Source organism: Tachypleus tridentatus, chromosome 8, assembly GCF_004210375.1.
Source record: "Tachypleus tridentatus isolate NWPU-2018 chromosome 8, ASM421037v1, whole genome shotgun sequence".
NCBI classification, from domain to species: Eukaryota; Metazoa; Arthropoda; class Merostomata; order Xiphosura; family Limulidae; genus Tachypleus; species Tachypleus tridentatus.
Genome location: NC_134832.1, coordinates 6,396,799 through 6,422,777, shown reverse-complemented (window position 1 = coordinate 6,422,777; position 25,979 = coordinate 6,396,799). Strand labels below are relative to the sequence as shown.

At 34.9% G+C, this 25,979-nt stretch overlaps 1 protein-coding gene across 1 annotated transcript; it reads right to left on the bottom strand.

The window, feature by feature from the left end:
* LOC143258465 (uncharacterized) lies at positions 1-23,118 on the bottom strand. The gene is made up of 3 exons (XM_076517481.1): positions 23,011-23,118; positions 6,156-6,551; positions 1-398 (listed from the first exon to the last, which is right to left on the bottom strand). Exons 2-3 carry the CDS (start codon positions 6,544-6,546, stop codon positions 331-333), a joined length of 459 nt encoding a protein of 152 aa, XP_076373596.1. The 5' UTR covers positions 6,547-6,551; positions 23,011-23,118; the 3' UTR covers positions 1-330.
* Positions 23,119-25,979: the final 2,861 nt, after the last annotated feature.

Here is a 25,979-nt window from a genome sequence, read left to right as displayed (position 1 = left end):
TATTTCCATCATCATCCTAGAAAAGAAATGCATATTGTTTAAATCTTAACATCTCAACACTTATCATGAGAAAAGCAAAAATTGAACAAAAACACAATATAGCGAAAAAAAAAGTCTGTTTACAGTAATTACTCTTGTCTCAATCAGCGACAACAGCACATTAACTATGAAACGATAATGGCAAAAAACATTTTTTTCTTTCCGGTAATTTATGCGAAATGTCGAAACCTTAACTGGTAGAAAGTGATTCACAGCTACAGTTTTTGTTAAATTATCGCGTTTCATTGTTGGTTACTCCTCAGAAATCCGACATTCTCAAAGACTGTCAGTTTAGATATCAGTTAAATCTTCTGGTATAACTCTTTCGACTGAATCTCGACCTCTGATCTCCAATGGTTCTAAATATTAGAAGAAAAGATTACTTTTATTGGAAGAATGACTAAAAGCAAAATTCAATCAAGAGAAAATGTATTTTGTACAAGTCGAAGCTTATGAAAATCCTAAACTTAAAATTATTATATATTAAAAACTACTTACAAATGTACGTGTTTCAAAATCATATCAAAATATATACCTAAACCAAGCTAACATTGCTTTTATTAATTTTTTCAATTATTTTTAACATGCGATATTAGTGACTCAAACATTATATTCGTCAATGTGCAGGATATTGAAATAAACAATGAATTTTTTACAGAACAAAATGCGCATGTATCAGCGTCATTAAGAGCTGACAGAACTGAGAATGTAAAATGGTAAAAACGTATTTAACGCCTTTAGTGTCAGTTTTCAAAACTTTGTATCATCTCTAAACTCTTCTGAAACAAAATTATGTGCCTCTGATAAGATTTTGTTTCCCTGACCCAAGTAGTTTCAAAGATGAAATCGTTTTAAGTATTTTTTTCTTCATAATCATCCTGTATATACGTATTTTTGTTATTTTCTGATTATTATGTGAATGAACTGGCAGTTACAGTATCTTGTTAGGCACATTTGTGATAAAGCTACTTTGAGGCTTCGCCAGTGAGAAGCATAACGTTAAACGTCAAAACCAATTCATGCCCACTATGCCTGTTTGACGTTGTTGTTTTTTTTAAATGATCTTAATAAACACGCATGTTGGTTTGTTTGTTTGTTCTTTGAAATTCGCACAAAGCTACTCGAGAGCTATCTGCGCCAGCCGTCCCTAATTTAGCAGTGTAAGACTAGAGGGAAGGCAGCTAGTCACCACCACCCACCACCAAATCTTGGGCTACTCTTTTACTTACGAAATATTGGGAGTGACCGTCACATTATAACGCCCCCACGGCTGGGAGGGCGAGAATGTTTGGCGCGACAGGGATGCGAACCCGCGACCCTCAGATTACGAGTCGCACGCCTTAACACACCTGGCCATGTCGAGCCACGTATGTTGGAACAGGAAGCGTCACATTTCTCCGTGGCAGTAGGTCTTTTTTGCTGTTTAATTATGTGAATATTTGTATTTTGAATATTAGTTCATTATAGAAACCCTAAATATAGAAATATTATTAAACAGTTCGAATATTATTGAATGTGTCTCAAAACTGAAGTCGTAATTTAGGCCTCATGAAACAGATAATTTTCCTTACAAATATGTTTTCCAGTAGGAATTAATATGCGCTAAAAATTGAGAAGTATGTGAACAAAAACACTAACGAGTATTTCAGCAGTAAATTTCAACGAAAACTTTTGAGCGTGAATATCATCTTGGTTATTTTACTTTTATTACTCTCGTACAACTAAATATTTTCTCTGGTATCACACTAGTTGTACTACGTTCACGTGATTATGAATATCATTTCCATGGTTACTGTAATTTTGCCACCCCTATATAAATCTGAAAGTATCTCCATAGCTAAGTTACTTTCATTATTGTTGATCTGTCCGAATAATTAGTTATCTAATAGTTGGTTACTGAGGCCAAATATACCAATTTTACCTGTATTGTTATCTTTAAAAACAAATAATACTGATTCTTTTACATTAGTTTAAACTAATTACACATTTTATTCACATACACACGTAGATATTCATACGGACATTCATAATATTATTGTACATATCTAGAAGCATTTTAATAACTGAATGACGTCAAGACAATAATGATCCAGTTGATGTTTGTTATAATGTTTTAGTTGGCTTTACGAATCTTACATTTGTTTGATGCTTTACCAAATCAATAAATATGCATGCTGTAATGTGATACTGTAATTAAGTTTAAAAAATTGGGACAAAGGTTCAATGACTGTCAATATTCCCGTGATTACAGTTATTACAGATGTATCATACAAGCTGATCGTAACTTAACGTCTGTCGAGTTCGATCGCTATCTAACTCCAATATTAATAATTAAAGGAATACAGCTCGAAATTTATACATATGTATATGTACATAATGAGAATGTAGAGGTGAATTTAAATTATCCAGATAAAAGTTAGGCTTAGTTCTTAGAACAGTCGTCTGTAAAATTTAGGCCAAACTTGTAAGTAACCTTGAGATGACCCCTACATCGCAAACTTTCGAATTTTATTTTATCTAATCTTATTTTAGTAATTTATCCTTTGTTAATTCTGATATCGTGTTTATTCACATAGTAGTAATAATTTAATATATGTGGGTAGCTCAGCGTTAAGCCTGAGAGTTTATACAGCTAAAATTAGGGTTCAGATACACGCGATAGGCAGAACACAGCTAGCTCATTGTTTAACTTTGCGCTTAACAACGAACAAAAGCAGGGCAGCTAAGTCTGTATGCTCATTAGGAACTACCTCTACTTGAAGTATAAACTGTTGTATGAAATTATGACGTTTCTGGTAAATAAATAGACAGATGAACAGAATAATTTGTTTGTTTAGATGTAGTTAAGTGCAAAACTATTTGTGGTGTGCCCACCACCTGTATCGAAACTCGATTTTTAGCGTTATAAGTCCCAGGCTTACCGCTTTGCCAATGGAAGGCAGAAACATAAGAAAGTGAGTTTAACTAATGTATGTACTTTATTTAGAGAAGGGAAGAATTTGAAGTTTTCTGTGTAAAAAGCATTGAACTGTTGTCACGCGCATTAATATTGATGTGCTTTGATGAAAGATCGGACGAATATGGTGTTTATGAGAGATGACCATTTAAAGATGAGTGTACATCCAGATTTTTGTTCCTTGAGAAGGTATGAGAAGAATGTGATGTATTGATTGAAATATAATTTTACGTGTAAGAGGTTATTTAAACTGTAACGGTTTAGTGCAGTGAAGATGGACGCTTAGGGTTTGTATATAACATATGAATGCACTGTTTTCAGGGATGAGATGAACGGGCCATACTTGATTCAGTAAAGAAGGACGTGTAAGGATGTGCGTGTGTTATACGATCGCACTTTGCTCAGGGATGAAACGTGTGTGACGTGTTTGTTGCAGTAAAAGTGGACGTGTAAGGATATATGTGTACATTAAATTGGTGTGCTTTGTTCAAGGACGAGATGATGGATTTGGCGAAGTAAAGATTGATGTGTAAGGGTACGTGTGTAGTGTATGAATGTGTTGTATGTGTGTTTTATTAGAGATGAAATGAATGTAACTTGTTTTGCACAGAAAATATGGACATTTAAAAATGTGCTGTTCATTGTTCTGTTACCTGTTGTTTGGCGAAGATAGTCGCCTTGCGTAGTGAAAGGCCAACAACCCAGCCAACCTTTGTTCTATGACGAGATTAATGTGACGTTTTTAAGCGCAATGACAATGGACACGTAACTTTCAAAGATCTGTCGTTCTACAAGAAGTGAGAAGAAATAATCTAGTTAAAATATAATAAAATTAATTAACACGTTTAAATAATAAAAATATTTTATTTAGTTTTATTCTGTGCAATGTTTTTGTTAGGGTCCTTTAGTCTGGAAGTAAGTACCGTGTTACATACAAATTAATCTAATAAAGAGTGGTTAAAGGTTTAGAACATACAGAGTTTCCAATTCTATTTGAAGCATGCTAACAGAAATACAGTTTGAGGAAAATGAAAGTTTCGCGGCTTTCTTCTATAATTATGATCAAAATCACTAAGAAAATGGAAAGTCTGTAGTAAGAGCAACCGGAACTAAAACTCGGAAAACTAATACGGAAATTCGTAAAAAAGAAATTCGCAAAATTATAAAATGATAATCCAGGGAAATATTTCTGAAGGGAAGGATTTAACCAACGTAAGGTTGAGAACGAGATTGTGCGAAAGGTAAACAGTAAGTAAAGCACATCGAGAGAAACATTTTGTTGAGTAAGAAATATTTGATTGAATATACTCTTTTGAATTGTTTGAAAGTAAAATTTTATTTTTAATTCATAAGGAGACCTGGTTATCATATCAGGATATTCTAGGTTTTCTCGTTTTAACTTGGAAAGTGATGCGTTTATGATGATTACGATTTGCAGGTTTGCAATATTTTGTTTATATTCTTTGTTTGAAGTTAAGCACCAAGCTACACAATGGGCTATTTATGCTCTGCCCGCCACAGGTATCGAAACCCGGTTTATAGTGTTTAACTCTACAGACATACCACATGTTGGAAGTAACAAGGGAATTGATATGCCAAGTTACTGGAAGTTCAATGAAAGGGCGAGCATGTTTGGTGTGACGGGGATTCAAGCCCGCGATCTTCTGATTACGAGTCGAGCGCCTTAACCGCCTGACCATGCCGTGCAATGATGTAAAATTAAGCGTTTTGACATATACTTTTAATAATGAAAATTATAAGTAATAACTATAACACATATAGCATTTTAATTGATATCTGTGGATGATAAAAGTTTGGGCTTCAGATCTAAGATGTTCTCGAAGGAGACCAACAGTTCTTCGGATGCTTCTCAAATATGTAAATTTTATTATATTTACTGCACTGCAGTAAATTCCAACTTATGACGGGCTGGAATAATGTCTCCTAACGTACAATGTGTTTGTATGTTTTCTTATAGCAAATTCACATCGGGCTATCTGTTGAGTCCATCGAGGAATATCGAACCCCTGATTTTAGAGTTGTAAGCTAACCGCGGTACCAGCGGGGGACCGTGCAAAGTGTATTTAAGATCAATTATTGTAGTGTATAGACAAGTATAACAAATTTTCTCTGGTACCCTGAGCTCCAACAGTGGAATAATTCTTGTGTTGTGGGTTCAAATATCTCGAATGGTGTTTTTTTCTTTATAAGAAATTAAATTAGTGAATATTTCAGTAGTGATGGTGTCAGTCTTGAGTATATATTTTTTTTATTTGTATGAGATTTGTTACTAATCTGTTGAGGGGGATTTTATCGTTTTCAGTTTTGTCTTTAAGTTGGATAACTTTGATATGTGCTATGGACTTTTCTTAATGGCGCGAGCTGGGTAGTTGCTTTGTTCAAAAGATCTAGTCTTCTCATTGGGTTCACCGCTGGAACAGCGGTAATTCTACGGATTTGCAACGCTAAACTCATGGGTTCGATTCCCCTCGGTGGACACAGTAGATAGTGCGATGTGACTTTTCTATAAGAAAAAAACACGCACAAGTACATCTGATTGGTTTTGCATAAAAAGTCTGGTACTCGGAACATCAGTGCCCCAATCTTGTGAATGTTCTTTGAGAATTTCGGTCTTGGTTTCGTGTAAATGGAAAGAACGGTAGTCTAAGTAACTGTACCTATCAGTGCCTTTGTAGTACAAAGTGGTTTAAGAAAGTAGGGTGAAATGCGAATGTCGATGTTGAGAAATAAGGCACTGATATAATAAAATTACACAAGTGTGAAAGGTCTGAGAGAAATTGTCAGACAAAGTCCAGGAAACGCTCTACTTTAACTCTGATACATGTAACAACACCTAAAACTTCGTCACTCTAACGCATAAAGAAATCGGGCAAAAGTCTTAAAAAGGCAACCCTCAGGATAATCAAAAAATAGAAGAGAAAATAAAGAATCCATTTCGTGGCCATAAAGTTGTTGATCCAGTTGGTCATTGAATTCAAATTATCCATATGTGAGAAATATAATAATTCAGGTAGTTAAATGAAAGTAGTAGTGATAGAAAACTTAATATCTGTTTTACTTGCTGACAGTTAGAAAACGGTTTAGATATGGTACAGTCGAAATGTTGTTATATTTCAAAACCAAAATTTTTCATTTTTACCATGAAATATTGACTTGATCCATATGTCTTCAGTGCCTTCACCCGGAATCATGCTGTCTACCTCTTTGTTTCCTTTTCCCCAAATTTCTGAAAGATCGTTCCAATCCCGTTTTCCCCACATACCCGACAATCTATTCCAGTCTCGTTTATCCAACATGTCAGATAAGTCTTTCCATCCTCTTTTATCCATGATCTCGGAAGGTTTTTTCCAGCTCCGCTTGCCCCACATTCCAGACAGACTGTTCCATCCTCTCTTCTGATGCTCTCGCTCGCCAGTTTTTAACAGTACTGCTTCAAGGTCTGGGTTGTTGTCAAGATAAGAGCTCTCTGCCAAGGTAACAACAATGCACAGACAAAGGAAACAGTAGACTCCTTCAGTAGTATGGTTCATGACGGCTATGAAACAGACGTAGGTAAATATAGCAATCAAAGCATAGGAAGAAGGCAAGAAAAACATATATTACAGTAAGAATAATAAAGATATTAAATTATTGTTAGACCTTAATTCTAATATTTTATGACAAGCATAACTGTAATCATTCTTCGCCAGCTTCTGTTATTATATCGAATGGCCTATAGGAATAGTGTTTCAATTACTATTGTATTTGTCGTATCCCAGGCGGTCTGAAAAGCTCTGGATTGATAGAAACTGATAGTTTGGCAATGGATATGACAAATATAGTGGTTTTGGAATACTATTATTTTACGCTCTTCTAATACTTGAAATTACCTAAGGGGATGGATAAAGATGTAGTGTTTGATTTTGTTATAGGTCTAATATTTATGTCTTATGACAATATATTAAATAATAGTCAAGAAGAACATTAAAACCTAGAATAATATGGCTCTTTACGTGTGCTACATCCCATCTAGAACATTGGAAGGATATTTAATATTATATTCAGATAAACAAAAACTACCAACTTTTACCAAAACGAAACATAAATTCAGTAATGAACATAGGCACTTATATATAATTGTTCCACATTCTTCTTCATAAGGTTTATAATGCATTGTTTCCTCAGTTGAATACCCTCACTTTTGTTAAGTAGTATAATAATGTTTACCTTCCTTCTGATAATTCTTTTTAAAGTATACAGTTTTAATAAACAAAGTATTCCAGCTTTTTAAATCTTTAATAACCTTGGCAGTATTCTGTGTGTTTCTTTTTATCATAGCAAAGTCACATCTAGCTATCTGCTGAGTCCACAGAAGGGAATCGAACCCTTGATTTTAGAGTTGTAAAGACGTAGACTTACCGCTTTACCAGCGGGTCGCGACAGTATTCTGAATTCGTATGTAACATTTCAATATAAGTAAATCATCTCGAATAAAAATTACTTGTTGTATTTGTTTACAGATACAATCTTTATTTAAACATATTTTTAACATTATTAAAATGAAATAATGTCATTTCGATGTGTGGGAAAGACGGTGGGGTTTCCCAAATTCTATAGGTACGAGGTGAAAATTTTAAGGGTGAAGCACTTGAAAGAAAGTATAGCAAGCACTTATCACCACATGAAGGAATTTACCATCAGCAGTTGTCACCATTTGAAGGATCCTATCGCTACTGCTTGTCACCACCCAAAGAAAGATAACATTACGATTTGTCACCACCCAAAGGAAAATATCACCACTTTGTCACCACCCGAAGGAAGGTTTAATCACTCTTTGCCGTTACCAGAAGGAAGGTCTCATCACTGCTTGTCAACATCTGTTGTAAAGGAAATATCACTACTGTTCGTAACCATTTGCTCTTCACTACTTGAAGGGATATGTTTCATGGCCAGGACATACAGCATTTCAATGGTCCAAATGACCAGTCACTTTATTATTGGTTACTAATGATGTAGCGCAAAATTTAATAGTGCTGGAGCCCTGCCAAAATTTGTCAGACATGTGACGTCACCATAAGGATAACTATCTCAAAGGCTAACTTCAAATTTTCTAATCCATTTTAAATAAATTAAATATATATTCAATACTAATTATGTGAGACTACTTACATTAGAGACAAATTTAATACATATATAGAAGCGAGAGAAAACACAACTAAACTTCCTTTAATTGAGCAACACGGAAAATTAACAATCATTATGTAAGGTATGAAAATCACTAAAGTTAAAAGAAGTTTCAAATTACATATTTGATTAAAATAACTGAATTATAATATAAATCATCTTGATTTTTATAATTTATTCCATTCCGCTTATTTTATCAACACGAATAGCTAAAAAAAGCAGTATTTGTTTTTGATTATAAAAAGTTATTTATTTCAGGTGAAAATACAATAACTTTTTTACATACATATTTTTAGTTTTTGAAGTGTCAACGTTTAGCTCCAAAATTTCAGGAGCTGGAGCGACACTAGTGTAATGGATACTTTTCTGTGTGCCAGTGACATTAAATTAAAATTTTCCTTCGCAATGTTGAAATTGTAACTTGTAGTTTTCCAAACAAGTATTTAAGTTATTGGTAGTTGGATTATTGCCTTTCGAGGGGATATTCATTTTAATACCTTACACTAATACTGATATATTGATTGATTTATTTCACAGTTTTCTCTGCAGTTTCAAGCAAATTATTCTTCAAACAAGATAGCAAACAACGAGGTTTGGTTTTTGGAATTTCGCACAAAGCTACTCGAGGGCTATCTGTGCTAGCCGTCCCTAATTTACCAGTGTAAGACTAGAGGGAAGGCAGCTAGTCATCACCACCCACCGCCAACTCTTGGGCTACTCTTTTACCAACGAATAGTGGGATTGACCGTCACATTATAACGCCCCCACGGCTGGGAGGGCGAGCATGTTTGGCGCGACTCGGGCGCGAACCCGCGACTCTCAGATTACGAAGCGCACGCCTTAACGCGCTTGGCAATGCCGGGCCAATAAGGTATGAAATTAAACTTGTCTCTATTACTGAAGTACTTGTATAAAAAATAGAAAATTACTTGTCCAGAACAAAATATAAATACAATATTTATAACATGTCTAGGATAAATACCATGAATATTGCTAAGAATAAGTGACATGAAGTGTGCGCTAACTTTTCAACTCAGAAATAAACATAACGCCTGAATAAATGCATTTTAAATAATCCATAGTAGGAAACGTGGTGTTGCATTACATAATGGGCATTATATATTTTCTTTTTGTTGCTTATTTATAAAATAACACCGAAACAATCATATCGATAATTTTGTAATCAGTGAATCGTTAGAGGGCGTTTTTGTGACACTTGTGCTCACAAATACTGTTACTTGGATGTACACTTTCATAATCTATTGACATGGTTTAATAGCAAAGAAACCTGTCATATTGGAAAAGAGCGTCAGAACAAAAACCTTCCTTATCAAAACCTGAAGTAAAGAGAATCAATACTCTTTGAGTTTAATCTGGTTTCGTGTCACGTAATTTGTTTTATAATCAATAGAATTACTGTGTCACCTAAATTAAATACAAATCATAAGACGCTGTTTTGGTAATTAGCTATTTATTTGAAACTACATAAATAATAGGCTAATTTGAGTACTTCTACCATTTAATTGTTTTAATGCTGACGATAATTACATTATTTTTATTACATTAAACTACCCTCTTGTGACACAGCGGTATGTCTGCGGACTTACAACGCTTCAAAGTGGGTTTCGATTTTCGTAATGGGCACAGCGCAGATAACCCATTGTGTAGCTTTGTGATTAATTTTAAACAATTACATTAAGCTTTTGTTTTCATTAAGAAGCCTTGAAAATATCCATATATTTCTTAATAGTAAAAATAAATAGAAGGAACATAAGAAGTTCTTGAGTATTTTTATGTTATTATTAGTACTTTCTGAATGATATTGTTTCTTTTATTTCAGCACAGACTAGCTTGATAAACATCCTCGATTGTATATATAATCCTCAGATAGAGATATAGCTGCGTAATAATAACACATGCTACTCTGTGTTTACTTTGAGCGTTCCACCAAATGATATGTATTATTGAGAACTAGCTACCCCTATTTTGTAGCTTTTAATTATCCACTCTCGTGTCATTCATAAAGGATATACTTTTCTTTTCAAGAAATGTTGAAGTTCAGGTGTGGCATCTTGTAAGTAGTTTTGATTAGAAGTAGTTATTGATAAATATTCGACGAAAGACGTTATGGTTCTTTCAGTTTTTTTTAACATGACCTAGTTCACAAGAACTCTAAACACTCTAATTCCTAACACATCATTTCATTGTTAGAACTTAAGCAGTAAGAAATATGTTCTAATCACACTCTAGCTAACACCTGCTATTATCAACATGTGTTGACAGGGAGGAGCTAAACAGCACGTGACAACAAGAAGTTATATTCGTATTGAGGCTAACAACCGCACAATTTCAGACAAAACTACCCCTATAGTGCTGGCTCCTATACGTTTACGCTACAAAGTCTGTAGCGCAGATAATGAACGCTTAGTCGTTACGCTACTTAATACGCAGAGTACTTTGTTCTTTCGTTCAAATTGAAAGCTGCTTTTCTATTTTTAAACTAAAAAATATGACATAAAATTCCCCCCCTTGGGACAGCGGAAAACTTACGGATTTATAACGTTAAAATCCGGGATACATTTCTCAGAGGTGGACACAGCAGATAGGGCAATGTGACTTTACTCTAACAAACAAATAAAATTAAATCAAACTGGTCTATCTTCCTTTCGTTATAGCAGAAACAGGTTTTGGTTACTCAAGTGTACCGAGGAAACTTGTCTACAAAAGTATGTGTTCATTAGACAGATTTTAATCAAACTTATTAAAATAATACCAATCTTCCTCTACATATGATTTAAATCAGTGGTAGGTAGTAATCACACAAAAATCACCTAAGCGTCCGAATAGTAATAAAAGTGTTTGATCTTGGACTTTAAAACAGTTTCATTATTATATATTTTTTCAAGACAAGTGCAAATATAAAGAGAAATGTTCCCAGGTGTTTCAGCACCAAACTTAAAACTTATACCGTTAAAATCTGACGTTCTCTTCCCTCGGTGTATACATTGCAGTTCATTGTTTATCTATCTGTTTATCAACCAATAACAGGGGAAAAAGTATTTTAAGTTTTAAATGGCAATTGCTCAGTCTGAAAGGTTACGATAAATAAGAATAAACATTAAAATTAGAGGAAAGTGTGATAATTTTAACTTAGTCTAAGCCTATACATTAGGGTGCGTCGAAAAACAAAAAGTTGTGACACTCAGTCGCTCGCTTATAATTTGATTCCATTCAATGAAAAAAATATGCTAGCGTAAAAATCAATCCAATACATTAATATTTAGGGGTTGCGCAATGCGCACAAAATAACAACGTGCTTCCGGAACCAAACGAAAAGTTGGGATTAGTGAAAGGCTAGCTTCGGCTTTAGACAGAACCCAGATCAGTGACCGAAAAGCCGCGCAAATTTTGCTTCCTTTTTGCAGCTCATATTGGACATAATATCGAGGATCTTGCCATTAGCCCCAGTTCCATAAGGAGGAAACAAATTACTAACCGTACTCTTCTAGCAGCTGAATTGAAGGAAAGTTTTTCTCCAAACGTTCCTTTGACATTACATTGGGATGGTAAGCTGATGCCTGACTTGGTTGGCAGAGAGAAGATTGAACGTTTGGCAATTTTAGTTTCAGGTGAAGGTGTAGAGAAGATTCTTTTAGTGCCCAAGACTGATAGTGAGGATGCAAATTCAGTAGCTTCTGAGATCGGATCAGTTTTAGTAGAATGGAGTGTAAAAGACAGAAATAAATCGCTTTGTTTTGACACCACGGCGACCAATACAGGATCCAAATCTGGCGTCTGTCTGAGGATTGAAATGTTACTTGAACGTGAGCTCTTGCACCTTGCCTGTAGACATCACATTTTGGAGATTCTTCTGAGCGCTGTATTCTCTACTCTCGTGATAGAGACATCGAAAAGTCCAGATATTACTTTGTTTTTAAACTTTAGAGATTGTTGGCCTAAAATTAATAAAACTAAGTACATAACAGCAGTAGAAGCAATGCCACTCCGAATACAGCCTTGAAAGGATGATATTATTCAATTTTGTCAGAATCTCCTTCAATCTCATCAACCACGGGACGATTATAAAGAGCTCTTGGAATTAGCTGTTATTTTTCTTGGATCTCTTCCACACGGACGTTCTTCAGTTTCTTTCCGTACTTCTGGTGCTGTACATCGTGCACGATGGATGGCTCGAGCAATATATTCTTTAAAAATTTGGTGTTCCAAGAGGAGTTTGGTAGACTGCAACCACGGCCTTCTTCATCTTGTGTTTCATTTGACGCACATTTCTGCAGCAAACTTGGCGATTTGTGTGTCTTTATAACTAAACATTACTTGCTCTCATAGTTTTACAGCTAAGGATGCTTCCGTGGCAGCTCGAAGGGACCTTACACTACTCAAGGAACTTGCATTGCATGAAAATCATATGATTAAGGAAGTTGGTACAAAGGCAATGAATCGGCATTTATGGTATTTATCTAAGGTTGCAGTTGGGCTTGCGCTCTTTGATGACGGTGTAACGAATAGCGATAAACTCAAGATGGTCTCAAATATGAATATCGTGAAAGGATCTCCTAGGCCAACTCCACGTTTAACAGTTGACGTTGCAAGCAATGCTGTTTCCAGAAAACTTCCAGATTTTTTTACCTCGACAACGAAGAAAATTTTCTACCATCAGGATATTAGTAGCGCATTTTTATCATTACCACCGAAAGAGTGGAGCGCCTCCAAAGAGTACAAACAAGGAAAGGACAGAGTAAAGAAACTTTTTGTGACAAATGACGCAGCTGAAAGAGGAGTAGCTTTAATTCAACAGTTTACATCAAAGGGCCGCACCAAGAACGAAGATCAATTTCAGTATATGATTCAGGTGGCAGAAGAACATCGGCGAACATAATGCGAAGGGGGCAGGCAAGATAAAACTTTAATGAAATAAATTTTTCTTTCAAGTTTTTATGTTTTTGCTAATTGTATAATCAATAAATATTAAATAATTTCTTTAAATAATTTAATTACCATTAACAATGTAATGTAGGGTAAATTTAAGGAAAATAGTGAACTTTGCGAGGGATGCGCGATCCCTAAATACTTCGCGATTGAAATGAAACTTTGTCCATGTTCTTTTCTCATGCAGTGGCACAACTGAGCAACTGAGCAAAAAAATTGGGACACTTTAATTTTTATCCTTTATCCACTAACGAACCCTACTATACATGAACAAAGAAGACGTAACTTAGAAAAAATTCAAGTATTATTTTTTATATTTCACACAACAAAGAACTACTTATAACAGGCTATCAGGCCTTTCACGAACCAATGATGGTATTTTTGTTAAAAACAATAATTAAAAACTATCCAATCCAGTTTATTTGAACTGATATTTTTCAGCATTTTTATTGGCTAAAAAAGAAAGCATTTCCTGCATTCCTTTAGCGTTGAGGCTGTGAAAAGTGACTTGTAAGATGACTGAAATCTGTACTCGCATAGAGCTTAACGGTCAAGCACAAGAAGCATGGAAGTATCCAAATGACACACAGAGATATTAAGAAACTATTTAGAACCGCCTTGTGCAGCAAGTCGAGTACAATATTCCTATAGCTATTTCCAAAGTGTTTCTGTCTGCTCATCCTACTGCTGACTATCGTGATGCTTCGACTTTCCCTATTGTATCTCAACTGAAAGCTAAATATCGAAAGGTGAGAGCCGAAACATAAAAGGTTGACAATTACTTAATTAATGGTGCTGGGAAAATAGCTTTAATGATATATACTAAATTTACTCCCAGCGGGTAGACCTTAGTACTAGCTAGTATGAAGACTTGAGAATGACGTATTTGAATTAAAAATATACCATTTAACGAATAAATACATGTATTGAAGTTGTCTGGAAAAGATACGTCCAAAACCACCCTATTGTTTGTTTGTTTTAATTTCGCGCAAAGCTACACGAGGGCTATCTGCGCTAGTCGTCCCTAATTTAGCAGTGTAAGACTAGAGGGAATGCAGCTAGTCATCACCATCCACCGCCAACTCTTGGGCTACTCTTTTACCCATATCGAATAGTGAGATTGACCGTCACATTATAACGCTCCCACAATTGAAAGGGTGAGCATGTTTGGTGAGATGGGGATTCGAACCCCGACTCTCAGACTACGAGTCAAGCGCCGTAACCATCATACCATGCCAGTCACACCCGTAAATTACTGAACAATGCAAAAGGTTTACATTCAACACATGTTAGCGAACTGTTTCTTAGCGATACTGTAATTACAAGCTTGTAGTCTGATGTGGAAAATCAAATGAACAAAAGAAAGTTAAAGAAAGTATATCTCGCCGTGCTAATTTTGTTGTTTTTAGATTCTTTACAACACTTATTTTATGACCACCAGGTGTCGTTGTGACAACTGGGATTAAGTGCAAATATTGATGATATTTTTGTTTATATTTTTTGAGTGAATCAACTTGCTTAGGAATCCTTAACAAATAAACGAATGGATTCACAAGCACTTGGTTCATAAATATTTTAGAAACATTTAGTTAAGAAGCCGGTGGATTCTGCATCGGTATCGCCTACCCCCAATGGCAGAGGTATGTCTGTAGGCTTATACCGCTAGAAGACCAGGTTTCGATATACCTGATAAACACAGAACAGATAGCATTTTGTGTAGCTTTGTGCTTAACTACAAAGAATCAAATAAACAATCTAAATCAGTAATTCCATGGCTAAAATATATAGTTGATATTACTTATTCTAAGGTTAAAATCTGGAGTTGATACTGATCATTCTAGGTTAAAAATAGTATTGATATTGATAATTCTAGAGATAAGAGATGATGTCTATATCCGCAATTCTGGGGTTAAACGGTGGAATTAGTTTCGGTAATTCAAAAACTAAGAGATTATTTGTACTAAAATATTACCGGAGCCGTAAATCTTTTGTATATTTTTCACGTGCTTGTCTCACGTTCATCCTTCTCGCTCAGTGGCAAATCTTAGGCCTTATAAGGTAAGTTAGAATTTGATACCTACGGTGACCAGAGCACCAATGGTTCATTGTGTAGTTTTATACTTTACAAGCAACTGAGAAGTGCATGTTCTATTTTATTACAAAAAGTACATGTGTAGTTTTTAAAAGCTGTTTTTTTATTTGTTTGTAGTTTGACAAAGACTACACGATAAGCTATTTGTGATGTGCCTACCATAAGTATCGAAAATCATTTTCTCAGTGTTGTAAGTTCCAAAACGTACCATTGTGGAACTGGAGAGATTTTAAAGCTGAGAATATATAAATCCAAAATAAAAATAAAAGACGCTGCACAATTTTAAAGGATTCCTAGGTTACAGGCAATAATGTGAGACCTAAAATGTACCTTAGGATTATATCCCATATTATACCCTTGGAATCCTTTCAGATGATGCAGCGTTTCTGATTTTTGTTTATAACCAGCTAACATTAGTCAGTGGTTTGAACTTGGTGTTTTTAAAGCAGTCCTTTCTTTTGATCTTGTTTTATTTTACTTAACTTTTCAATATTAATATTCTATACACATATATATACATATATATTCATTTTTTCTCTTTAAACGTACCCTAAGAAACTAACTAATAAATCAGTGACAGCTACGAAGATTTTATGAAACAAGAAAATTACAATGACGTTTTCTACCTCAATAAACACTTACATCACACTGCTGTTTAGAGCTTTTGGCTTTAAAAATCATTGTTCATCTTCTTTAAGTACATTCATCCATGTGATCAACATAGAATAGAATTCATCGACGTGTGTTTCAGGACTTCCAGGAGAAACGTGGGTTGGTTCTTATGAAAGTTGACGTCAAGAATAAGTGACACCCATTTCAGGGTTTTAAGTTGATTTCTTTTTTTCCTCCAATAAAAACAAACATATTAATTTGAACTTCATGGAACATGGCCAATCAAACTATTCTATTGACAACCCTTATCTTTTATCAAAAAGCAAACACCCGTAAAGTTCAATATTTATCTCTTATATACTTGCAGAAGAAATTGCACAAATAATTTTTTTAATAATATCTGTGAAGATGTTGTTCTGTTGTTTCACAAAAACGCGTTCTTTAAGACATTTTTACAGTATCGAGATGTATATGAAATTAACTAATTATTCGAAAAAAATTGTGAAATTCATTCACAGTGTTAGAACTACATTTTTCAAGATTTTTGTTATATATATATGAAATCAAGCTACTTGTGCAATGTTCTCTTGTAGCCCTTACGATATCGACTTTGTCCACATTTCCTTGTATACCTGTCCAGAGAAGCTGTTTACTAATGAAACTTTAGAAAAACTAACGACAAAGATGTGAGTAAATAAACACGAGGCTCCTTTGTAGAAGGAATGTGCTTGAGAGTATCATATAACGCAAATAAACATTACCTATTTCTCCGTATGCTCTTGGGGACTTTTCACTGCTGAATACTGATTGAGCGAGCAAACTATGTTTGAGATTTAGTTTCTTATAAACACCCACACTGATAACATTACGGTATAAGTCATAACTCCCACGGGGAGGGGCATATTTGCTGACGTTAATATTGTATTGATAAATATGAAATTCACTAGCATAAAAGGTTTATGGAATTTTCCTTCAATTAATTTGACACACTATCTTACAGAACACACAAAGTAAAGCCTTTGTGTTGCCTAATTGACATTTAAACATTTTGATACAAAATATATAGACAAGATTTTAAAACTGTGAACACTATTACATTACTAATGCTTTGAAGAAACTCGACACCAGCGATCTCATACAAATTATACGTTATATATATATCATAAGCTACTCATTTTCTACTTGTCGCTTTTCTGTATTTCCAGACTTTTACTTTTCGGGTTGATGCTACTTTGTCGCTGAAGTTTTGGAATAATATTATTTAATGTAGCAAACTAAAAGAAGTTTCTTCTCTCTTAGTAGTGAAAGCAAAGATGGATAGAGAGAAAAAAATTCTTACACTGAAATCATGCTAGAAAAGAAGAATTTCATATCCTGAACATTGATTTGGTGAACAACCAAGAGAATAATAAAATCTGTTTCAACAATGTTTTTTTGCGTAAGATGATTACAGCAACGCTAACCCTATATTCAAACAAATAACAGTTTTATATATATATATTTAAATATGTTTGGTAACTGAACTATTTCTTAAGCGGCATCAGCGATAAAGCAGTCATATTTAAACTAAGTTTCATAAATAGCTATCCAGAAAAAGACCGAGTAGTCAGGAGCCCCTCCGCTAGTAAGGCTACTTTGGACATTTGAAAATACGGGGCACGTTCAACAATGTGTTATGGACTGGAACCTTGAACCTTTTAATATGAAGCTGGCACGCCAGTCCTACGCCTTTCTCGCCCAAAACACATAAAAGGTTAATACTCCAGTAAAACGTGTTTCACTGTGATACATTGTCGTCGTAAGAATGCGTTGACTTTAAGCTTTGCAATACTTCTTTTGAAAAAATAAAAACTCTCGTGAATTTGCAAACTGTAAATTAAAGTTTTATTGCTTCCAGAATGCTTTAATGTAAACATTTCTTATACACATGATATTAAACGACACGAGCACTAGGAGGTCAGCTTTCCTTTTATAGACTTACACAAATCTAAATTTCAGGGGGCTCGATTTCCCGCGATGGACACAGTAAATAGCCCAGTGTGGCTTTGCTCTAAATACAAACGAACAAAAATTAGAATACAAGAAAGAGATTATTGGAACTGTATATTACATCCAACAGGCATTTTGACTTGCAGTTCATTTTAGACTTAGCAGGCATGGTGTTTAGAGCGGTCGACTCGCAATTAAATCGACCATTCTAAACCTGTAGTTATACATGCTCATCCTTTTACCCTGAAGGACGTTATTATGTGACGTTCAATCCATCTATTCGATGCAAAAGAGTAGTCCGAAAGTTGGCGATGGGTAGAGTTGATTAGGTGCCTTCCCTCAAGTTTATCATTTCAAAACGAGGTAAGGCGATTGCTTTCGAGTAGCTTTGCGCGAAATACATCAAACAAAGAAACTGTATGCTAAACAGAGTTTTGACTGTTTTTATTTACGGCCAGTCAAGTTTCTAAACGACCTTCTACGATTAAGCTATTCGATGAAAATCTTACCTTCAAATAATAAAAGCACATACACGCTAAATACACACATCTAGACATGAATGGAAGAAAAAATGATGTAATATATGATCTAGTAAAAATAATCAATATCAAAAGCAAGTAATTATATAAATAAATATTGATATCGTTGATAGTTTGTCCTTTTTGGTTTTGGTAAATCTATTTCTCGCATTTCTGTATTATCAGCAGTATTTTCATGTTTATAACAGCACGTGTAGCTAAGTTAAGAAATGGTCCAAGTTCACCAGAAGTTCTCTTGTAATATTAAAACTTTTCGCAACTGGCTCGATAAAACATCTAATAAAACAAACCACAAAACATTATTTCATCCGCTGTCGTAGTCCAAGCATCGAACAACAAAACTTTAATGTTTAGATTTAATTGTTTCACGCCATTTAACTGTTGAAGTTGATTTTTATTCCTGGTAAATTCTTGGTTTTATATATGAGAAAGTTACGTTTCCTTTTCAATATATAATTGCAGTATTTCTTCTCTGACGAGTTTACGACACACAATAGAAATTGTGCACTAAGGCCACATTTCGAACACTTATGCTTTCTTAGCGTCATAACTACTGGGTGTAATCCAGCCAATCAGTTACTTTTCCAAGCAGTAGAAAACGTTCTAAACATTCCACAGCTCTGAATCTTGTGAGTTATGCAATCATTCTGTAAAGACCCTTATCCAGATACGTCAGATGTTTCGCCCGGTTTATCTCCAGTGTTTATTGCTCTTGTAGACATTTCTGTCAAGGCTTGCATGATTCGTTTTGACAACTGTCTCTTCAGTAATAGCTATTTTTCTACTAGAAGAACATTGCTTAACGAAGCAGTGTTCATACGGTTAATTTGAGACTCGTGTTGTATTTTATAAAACCTCTCGATTTCACACTCCATTAAGTGCTCTCACATCAGAACTCGGTGGATCTCTCCTCTATATTGCTGTAGCTGAAGAGTGGTTAGGATATACTATAATGATCATAAAAATGGACAGGAAGTGAGTTAGGTGAAATTTATGTGGTAATTATTAACGTGAGTTCAGTCTTTCACTATCCTTTGTTCTTCTGTAGAAGACACATATAGTTTACTCTCAGAGCATCTTAGCCTAAAATAAAACAGATATCAGTTGTGGCACCAAGTAACTTTATCAAACAAAGTCAAGGATCACATTAGGATCAGGGCAGATTTATATTTTAAACCCCATATTTACCTCATCCTCCTTCGTATTCAGTTGATCATTTAAACCTAATCAATCTTATTGTAAATTTGTTGATTATTTACAGATTCAACAAGCTATGCTTTTCTGGAAAAGAGAGCTGGAAGTTTGTGCGATTGCTTTTCAAACTGTAGATTTCATGTTGTGTTAGAAGTTGGAGTTTCAGGAGAACGTCATTTCTGAAGTATGCAACATTTCTTGGTGATTGTGATAACAATACGTTTGCAGAAAGAGCCTGGCGGGTGACTACATGAATGAAGCTTCGTGAAAGAATATGTGGATAACATGACAGAAAACTGGCCACGTATGTGACGTTGTGTTGAGGGCCCTATAAAAAACTTCTTTGGAAACAAGACCAATTGTATGACGTATTCAGGAGTTTTTATGGAAGAGTAATTGATTACATGTGTGATGTTATGAGAGCTTTGAATAAAAACTATTTATAGAAACCAGGCTGGTTAGAAGAAATTAATTTTATTAAATACAAATTCAACAGTACGTATTCATCCACTCACTTTGTTCTGATATATTAATAATAAATGCTCTTTAATAAGTGAGAAGAGACATCTAACGTCCATTTAAAAAACATATTCTTAGCTCACTAATTTATATATCTATGGTGTGGTATGGAATACCTGGTATAACGCGTTAGGTGTTCTCTCTATAAATGTAAAAAATATTTAGGTAGCTCGTTATTTCATAACAACTCGTAATTGCAAAGCAAATGTAAGCTTAAGCCATCAGCCATTCTCAGTTCACAAGGAGATTTAGCATTCCACAACATGTAAATATATTTACTTTTTGATCACAGCAAGCTGTCCTCGGTTAGGACAGCAGTAATTCTACGGATTTACAACGCTAAAATCAGGGGCTCGATTCCCCTCGGTGGACACAGCAAACAGCTCGATGCGGTTTTGTCATAAGAAAAACACACACACAAGTTTGTCTTAAATCAACAGATCCAGTTACTCTTACAATTCCATTTTTTTAACTTTAAACAATGCCAGCGACATGTAATTTTATGTACTTACAATGAAAAATCTAAGCGTTAGCAATATTAACTGCCAGAACTATAGATTTTAGGATTTCCGTGTTCGTAGAAGATGGAGATTTTAAGGTTCAAAGTTAGTCATAATTAAGTTAGGTTTTTGAGTTAAATAATACTTAGATTAACTAGCTGAATTAGTAATATTTATAACGGTTTAAGTAAGACGAATTCTGATGAGATAGTAGAGAAAGTCCCTCCAGCCTCATGATTGATTGGTTTGAAACTGTCATAAACTGTCACGTAATGGAAGTACGCTAGTAAGACAGAAAGAATTATTGGTTGAAATGACTATTCTGCACTTTTTTTAAAAGTCACCAGTGGATAAACAGCCACCAGCCAGAAATATCTTACCAACCACCGTAAAGAAATGAAGGAAATGACTGTCACTCGTATAATGCTCCTTCTGTTAAAGGTGTGGGAATTATTTTATGATATCTCACGAGTTCGAACTCAGCAAATCCGCGTGTGTGTGTTTGAAATTAAGCACAAAGCTACAAAATGGGATATATATGCTCTGCCCGCCACGGATATCGAAACCCGATATCTAGCGTTGTAAGTCCGCAAACATGCCGCTGTGCCAGTAAGGAAGGAGCAGCTAGTCCACTCCAAAAATCAAGAGCTCTATCAATTGCCAACCTGCACCCTATAAATCTTTTCAAACTGATTTTTAAAAAGTGTTAGATTAGGTCTGCTATCTATACGTTTTTCAAGCTACGTTGAAGCACATTTAACAGATAAAATTATCTTTTTAACACATGCTTTCTAAAAATAATTCATTTTTACAACTAGGACGCTTAAGTTTCTCTGTATCAGGATTCACAGAATAAATAAATAATCTGTTCTCATTATCCCAAATACTATGAAAGGCACAGTAAGAGTTTGAGAAAGCTTTCCCTCTCTTTCCCATTACAATTCATGAAAACTCATCTCAAATGCCAATAGTAGCGGGGAATAAAATGTAAAGTATAGTTTGATTAGTAAAAGTTTAATTATTGAGACATCTGTGGAAAATGTTCTGAAAAACGGCGAATAGAGGCAGCAACCCTTTTTAAATGTTTCAATAGCTAATAAAAATCGTGAATTTCATCATTTAATCTCAGATGTTCTTACACGTAAATTAGACTTTATAAAGCTGGTAAAATTTTCTGATTTAATTCTGGAAAAAAATATTAAAAACTTTTCCACAGTTGGCGACTTAGAGTGATGGCGTTATAATTTGACGGTCAGTAAAGAGTAGCTCAGGATATAGCGGTTGGTGATACCGATTAGACACCTTTTCTTTGGTCTCTTACTTTTTAATTAAAAACGGTTAGTACAGGTGCCCTGTTGGGACAACGGTAAGTATGCGGATTTGCAATGCTAAAATAAGGGGTTCGATTTTTCTCAGAGAACACAGCAGATAATCCTCATGTAGCTTTGCGCTGAATTTAATAAACGAATAAACGCTTTAAACTAATCGCTAATTATCTAAAGCTTGATCTAAAACTTAAGATTTGGAAAATCTTTTTTAAAGTACAAAGCTGCATAACGGGCTACCTCTGTAATGCCCTTCACGGGTATCTAAACTCGTATTTGAACGTTTATGGTTTCAGGCTTGCAAAATTGCTTTCCTTAATTTTGAGTAAATTAATAAATAAGAGTAAATATAGCAGTTCTCTTAAAGTTATTTCGACCATCTCCCACCCAATGACACAGCGGTATGTCTGCGGAATTAAAACACTAGAAACCGGTTTTCGAAACCCGTAGTGCTCAAGAGTTGGCGATGGACGATTTTGACTAGTTACCTTCCCTTTAGTGTATTAGTTCATCATTACAGACCCCAATGAGCAGACAGCGCTCGTGTAGCTTTACGCAAAAACTCTAAAACAAACAAACAAACATCAGGTAACATTTATGGTTTTGTTTGTTTGCTTTCTTTCTTGTCAGTGATATTTTAACATTAGTTGAACCGATTCAAGACAAATATAATCAGCGAGTTGAATACTTCAATAAATCTTTTATTATCAAGTTTGCGCTTTGCAAATTATCTGCACAGAATAAGCAGATATTAAGTATTTTTTTGCACTTTCTGGATACGTCATTCACGTGTATAATAAATGTAAGTGTTTAGCTCGGTTTCTAAGTAATTAATGTTCTCTAATAATATTTGTTATTATACAGGAAATTTACAGATTGATAGAAATTGAATAATTCAGTAACGTGCTCGAAATCTGTCGAACTTTGAAACCTGCCATACGTTCGAGAATCACACGATTTCCGAGAAAGTTTGTAAAAATGTAAAACAAAACATATTTCATGTTATATCCACAATACAATAGGATGCTCAGGAACAGGCTGGTGTGGTTTGTACCACATAAGCGATATCTTGAAACTTGTCGTTACTTGAGTTGTAACTGAAACGAACACTTACCTTCAGGATTTAGCTTCTCAGTAAAACTCGATGAAACACTTTACCAGCCTGATGACTGTTACGTGCTAAGAGAACGAGGTTAGGTCGCTGATTATTTCTCAAACTCTATAATTGTCCTCCTTTTATTCCCACCCTTATGCAAGCTTTCATACGTCACGGGCGTCGTCCATTTTTGTACATTATGATTGGCTACATTTCTGGAAACGTAGTATTTAACTTATTCATCAAGAGACTGTGATATATAACTAATTACATACAAGCAAGGCATTTATAACAATTACAAAATGAAAATGTGTTACTGAAGTCTCACTTATGTGCATATATCAACGTTCCCTAAGTATATGACAACATCGTATCCATGGTTCCATTAAAAACATGTATTCGTTTGTTTGTTTTTGAATTTCGCGCAAAGCTACTCGAAGGCTATCTGCGCTAGCCGTCCTTAATTTAGCAGTGTAAGACTAGAGAAAAGGCAGTTAGTCATCACCACCCACCACCAACTCTTGGACTACTCTTTTACCAACGAATAGTAGGATTGACCGTCACATTATAACGCCCCCACGGCTGAAAGGGCGAGCATGTTTGGTGCGACCGAGATTCGAATCCGCGAGCCTCGAATTACGAGTCGAACACCTTAACACACTTGGCCATGCCGGGCCCTAAACATCTATTCATTTCAAAGTGACAGCAACTGGAATTATTTGTCGTACGATCATTTTTAGACTCTTCGAAATTACTCTAAGGAAGTTAAAAAAAAAAAAAGACAAAGTGTATTTCTGAACCTCTTTTATTAAAATATTTATGCTATTTTTATAACACGCACATCTTCATGTGTACATTTGATTTTGTTTTTCTGGATGTTTCTAAGATAAGGGATCCAAGGCTATTCATCACGCCTTGGAAATCCATGGCAAAGAGCTGAGACATCATATTTTTAACAAAGGACAAATATGGATTCGTATTTCCACTAAGACTTTATTATATCCACTGCACTTACCTTTAGTACACAATTGCTTATGCACACACACAACAATTACAAATCACACTACAACACGACGTCATCGGTATTTTCGTATCATAACAGTTTCTCATTTTGGCGTTCAAGGTGTCTATTTCTTATACTCAACAGTCAAAGTTATAACATGTTCCAAAACTTTAACCTGTGATTAAATTATTGTTTATTCGTTTGTATAGAATTTTGCAAAAAGCTACACAAGAGCTATCTGCACTCGCCGTCCCTAATTTAGCAGTGTAAGACTAAAGGGAAAGCAGTTAGTCATCACCACCACCCACCGCCAACTCTTGGCTTCCTATTTTACCAACAGATAGTAGGATTGACCGTAATATTATAACACCCTCACTGCTGAAAGGATAAGCATGTCTAATGTGACAGGGATTGGAACCCACGACCCACAGATTACGAGTCGAGTGCCCTAAGTTCCTGGCCATTTAAACTTTTGTAACGATTTTAATTTCATGATAGAAATTTCCAAAGAGTTTCTATACTTAATTATTATGACTAAACAAGTGAAATATCAGGACAAATCAAACGAATTATTTTAACTGATGTTTCGTCAATTGGCTTCCAGTCATAATTATTAAAAAAGGGAAAAATAAATCCCGAGTTACAAGTTTTGTAAATTACTTTTGATTGAACTTTCTTTTATTACAACTTTCTGATCATAAACCGTTATTCCCAACAAAAATATATCTGTAATATATTTCAGTTTCATATACATTGCAGGATAATGTGCGTTCTAACAGTTATTTAAAGAACCATTAAAATATGGTAGTCTACACTCCATAGAACTGCTTAAATATAGAGAAAGCTATTCCTAGGAACTTCACTTATGTTAGCAGCAGAGAAAAGTTTACTCTGTTGTATTTCAGAATTGCGTTCAAAGCTATACAAAAGGCTAAAGGTACATAGACATCTTTCATTTTGAACTGACAGACTTGAGGGAGGACCATTAGTCAAAACTTACCATGAAAGGCACATGGTCATGGCTTAGTAAGTTAGCGAGCCTGGACTATGGATCCAAATGTTTAGTGTTCGCTCTAGTTTTTGTAAAAACACGCTCCGCTCTTTGGGGTCGTGAGTGGGTTATAAAAGTGAGAGCCATATCATGCTCAAGAGTTGACAGTGGATGCTTGTCACTAGCTACCTTCCCTCTAGTCAGTCTAGTGTATTCGTTTATGATTATGGAAAGCTATGCGAATACATCGCTGGTGTAGTTTTTTACAAAAATTCTAAAACAAACAAACGTCAAAGCTATTCGAGAGTTATCTGTGCTAGCCGTCCCTAATTTAGCAGTGTAAGACTAGAGGGAAGACACCTAGTCATCACCACCCACCGCCAACTCTTGGGCTGCTCTTTTAACCAACGAATAGTGGGATTAACTGTCACATTATGACGCTCCCACGGCTGAAAGGGCGAGCATGTTTGGAGCGACGGGGATGCGAACCCGCGACCCTCAGATTACGAGTCGTACGACATAACACGCTTGGCCATGCCGGGCCGTGGAGCAGCTAACATAAATAAGAGTTCTGGATAATTCTTTCACTTCTTGTCTAAACTTTTTCTTACTGTTAGTCCTTCAGGATAACCCTAAAGATCACGTAATTGCTGCAGATGTTTAGTCTCCTTTTTGATTTATTATTAACAAACTCGAAAACCTATAATCAATAAAATGTATTTTATAATTATTTTAGCGAAGACAACGATCCGAGGTTTGTGTAGTGTAACACTTTAGGAAACTCAAATTAACTTAAGTGCTAGATAGCAAAGGTCCAGTTTATGTGCTGTTATTTGAATGTTTTTCTTTTCTTTTAATTTTATGTTATTGAATCCAACCAGATACGTACATTCAGTATGCAAAATATGTGTTAAAAATAAGCCCCCCCCCAAAGAAAACATCTTAAAATGTTTTTAGATTGTATGTCCATATTTCTGAAAATATCAGCTTAAT

Coding starts and splice junctions, on each gene's coding strand:
- LOC143258465 (XM_076517481.1), bottom strand. CDS start 6,546: ATGAACCATACTACTGAAGGAGTCTACTGTTTCCTTTGTCTGTGCATT. Junction 399..6,155: donor GATCAAGTCAATATTTCATG/GTAAAAATGAAA, acceptor TCTAATATTTAG/AACCATTGGAGATCAGAGGT.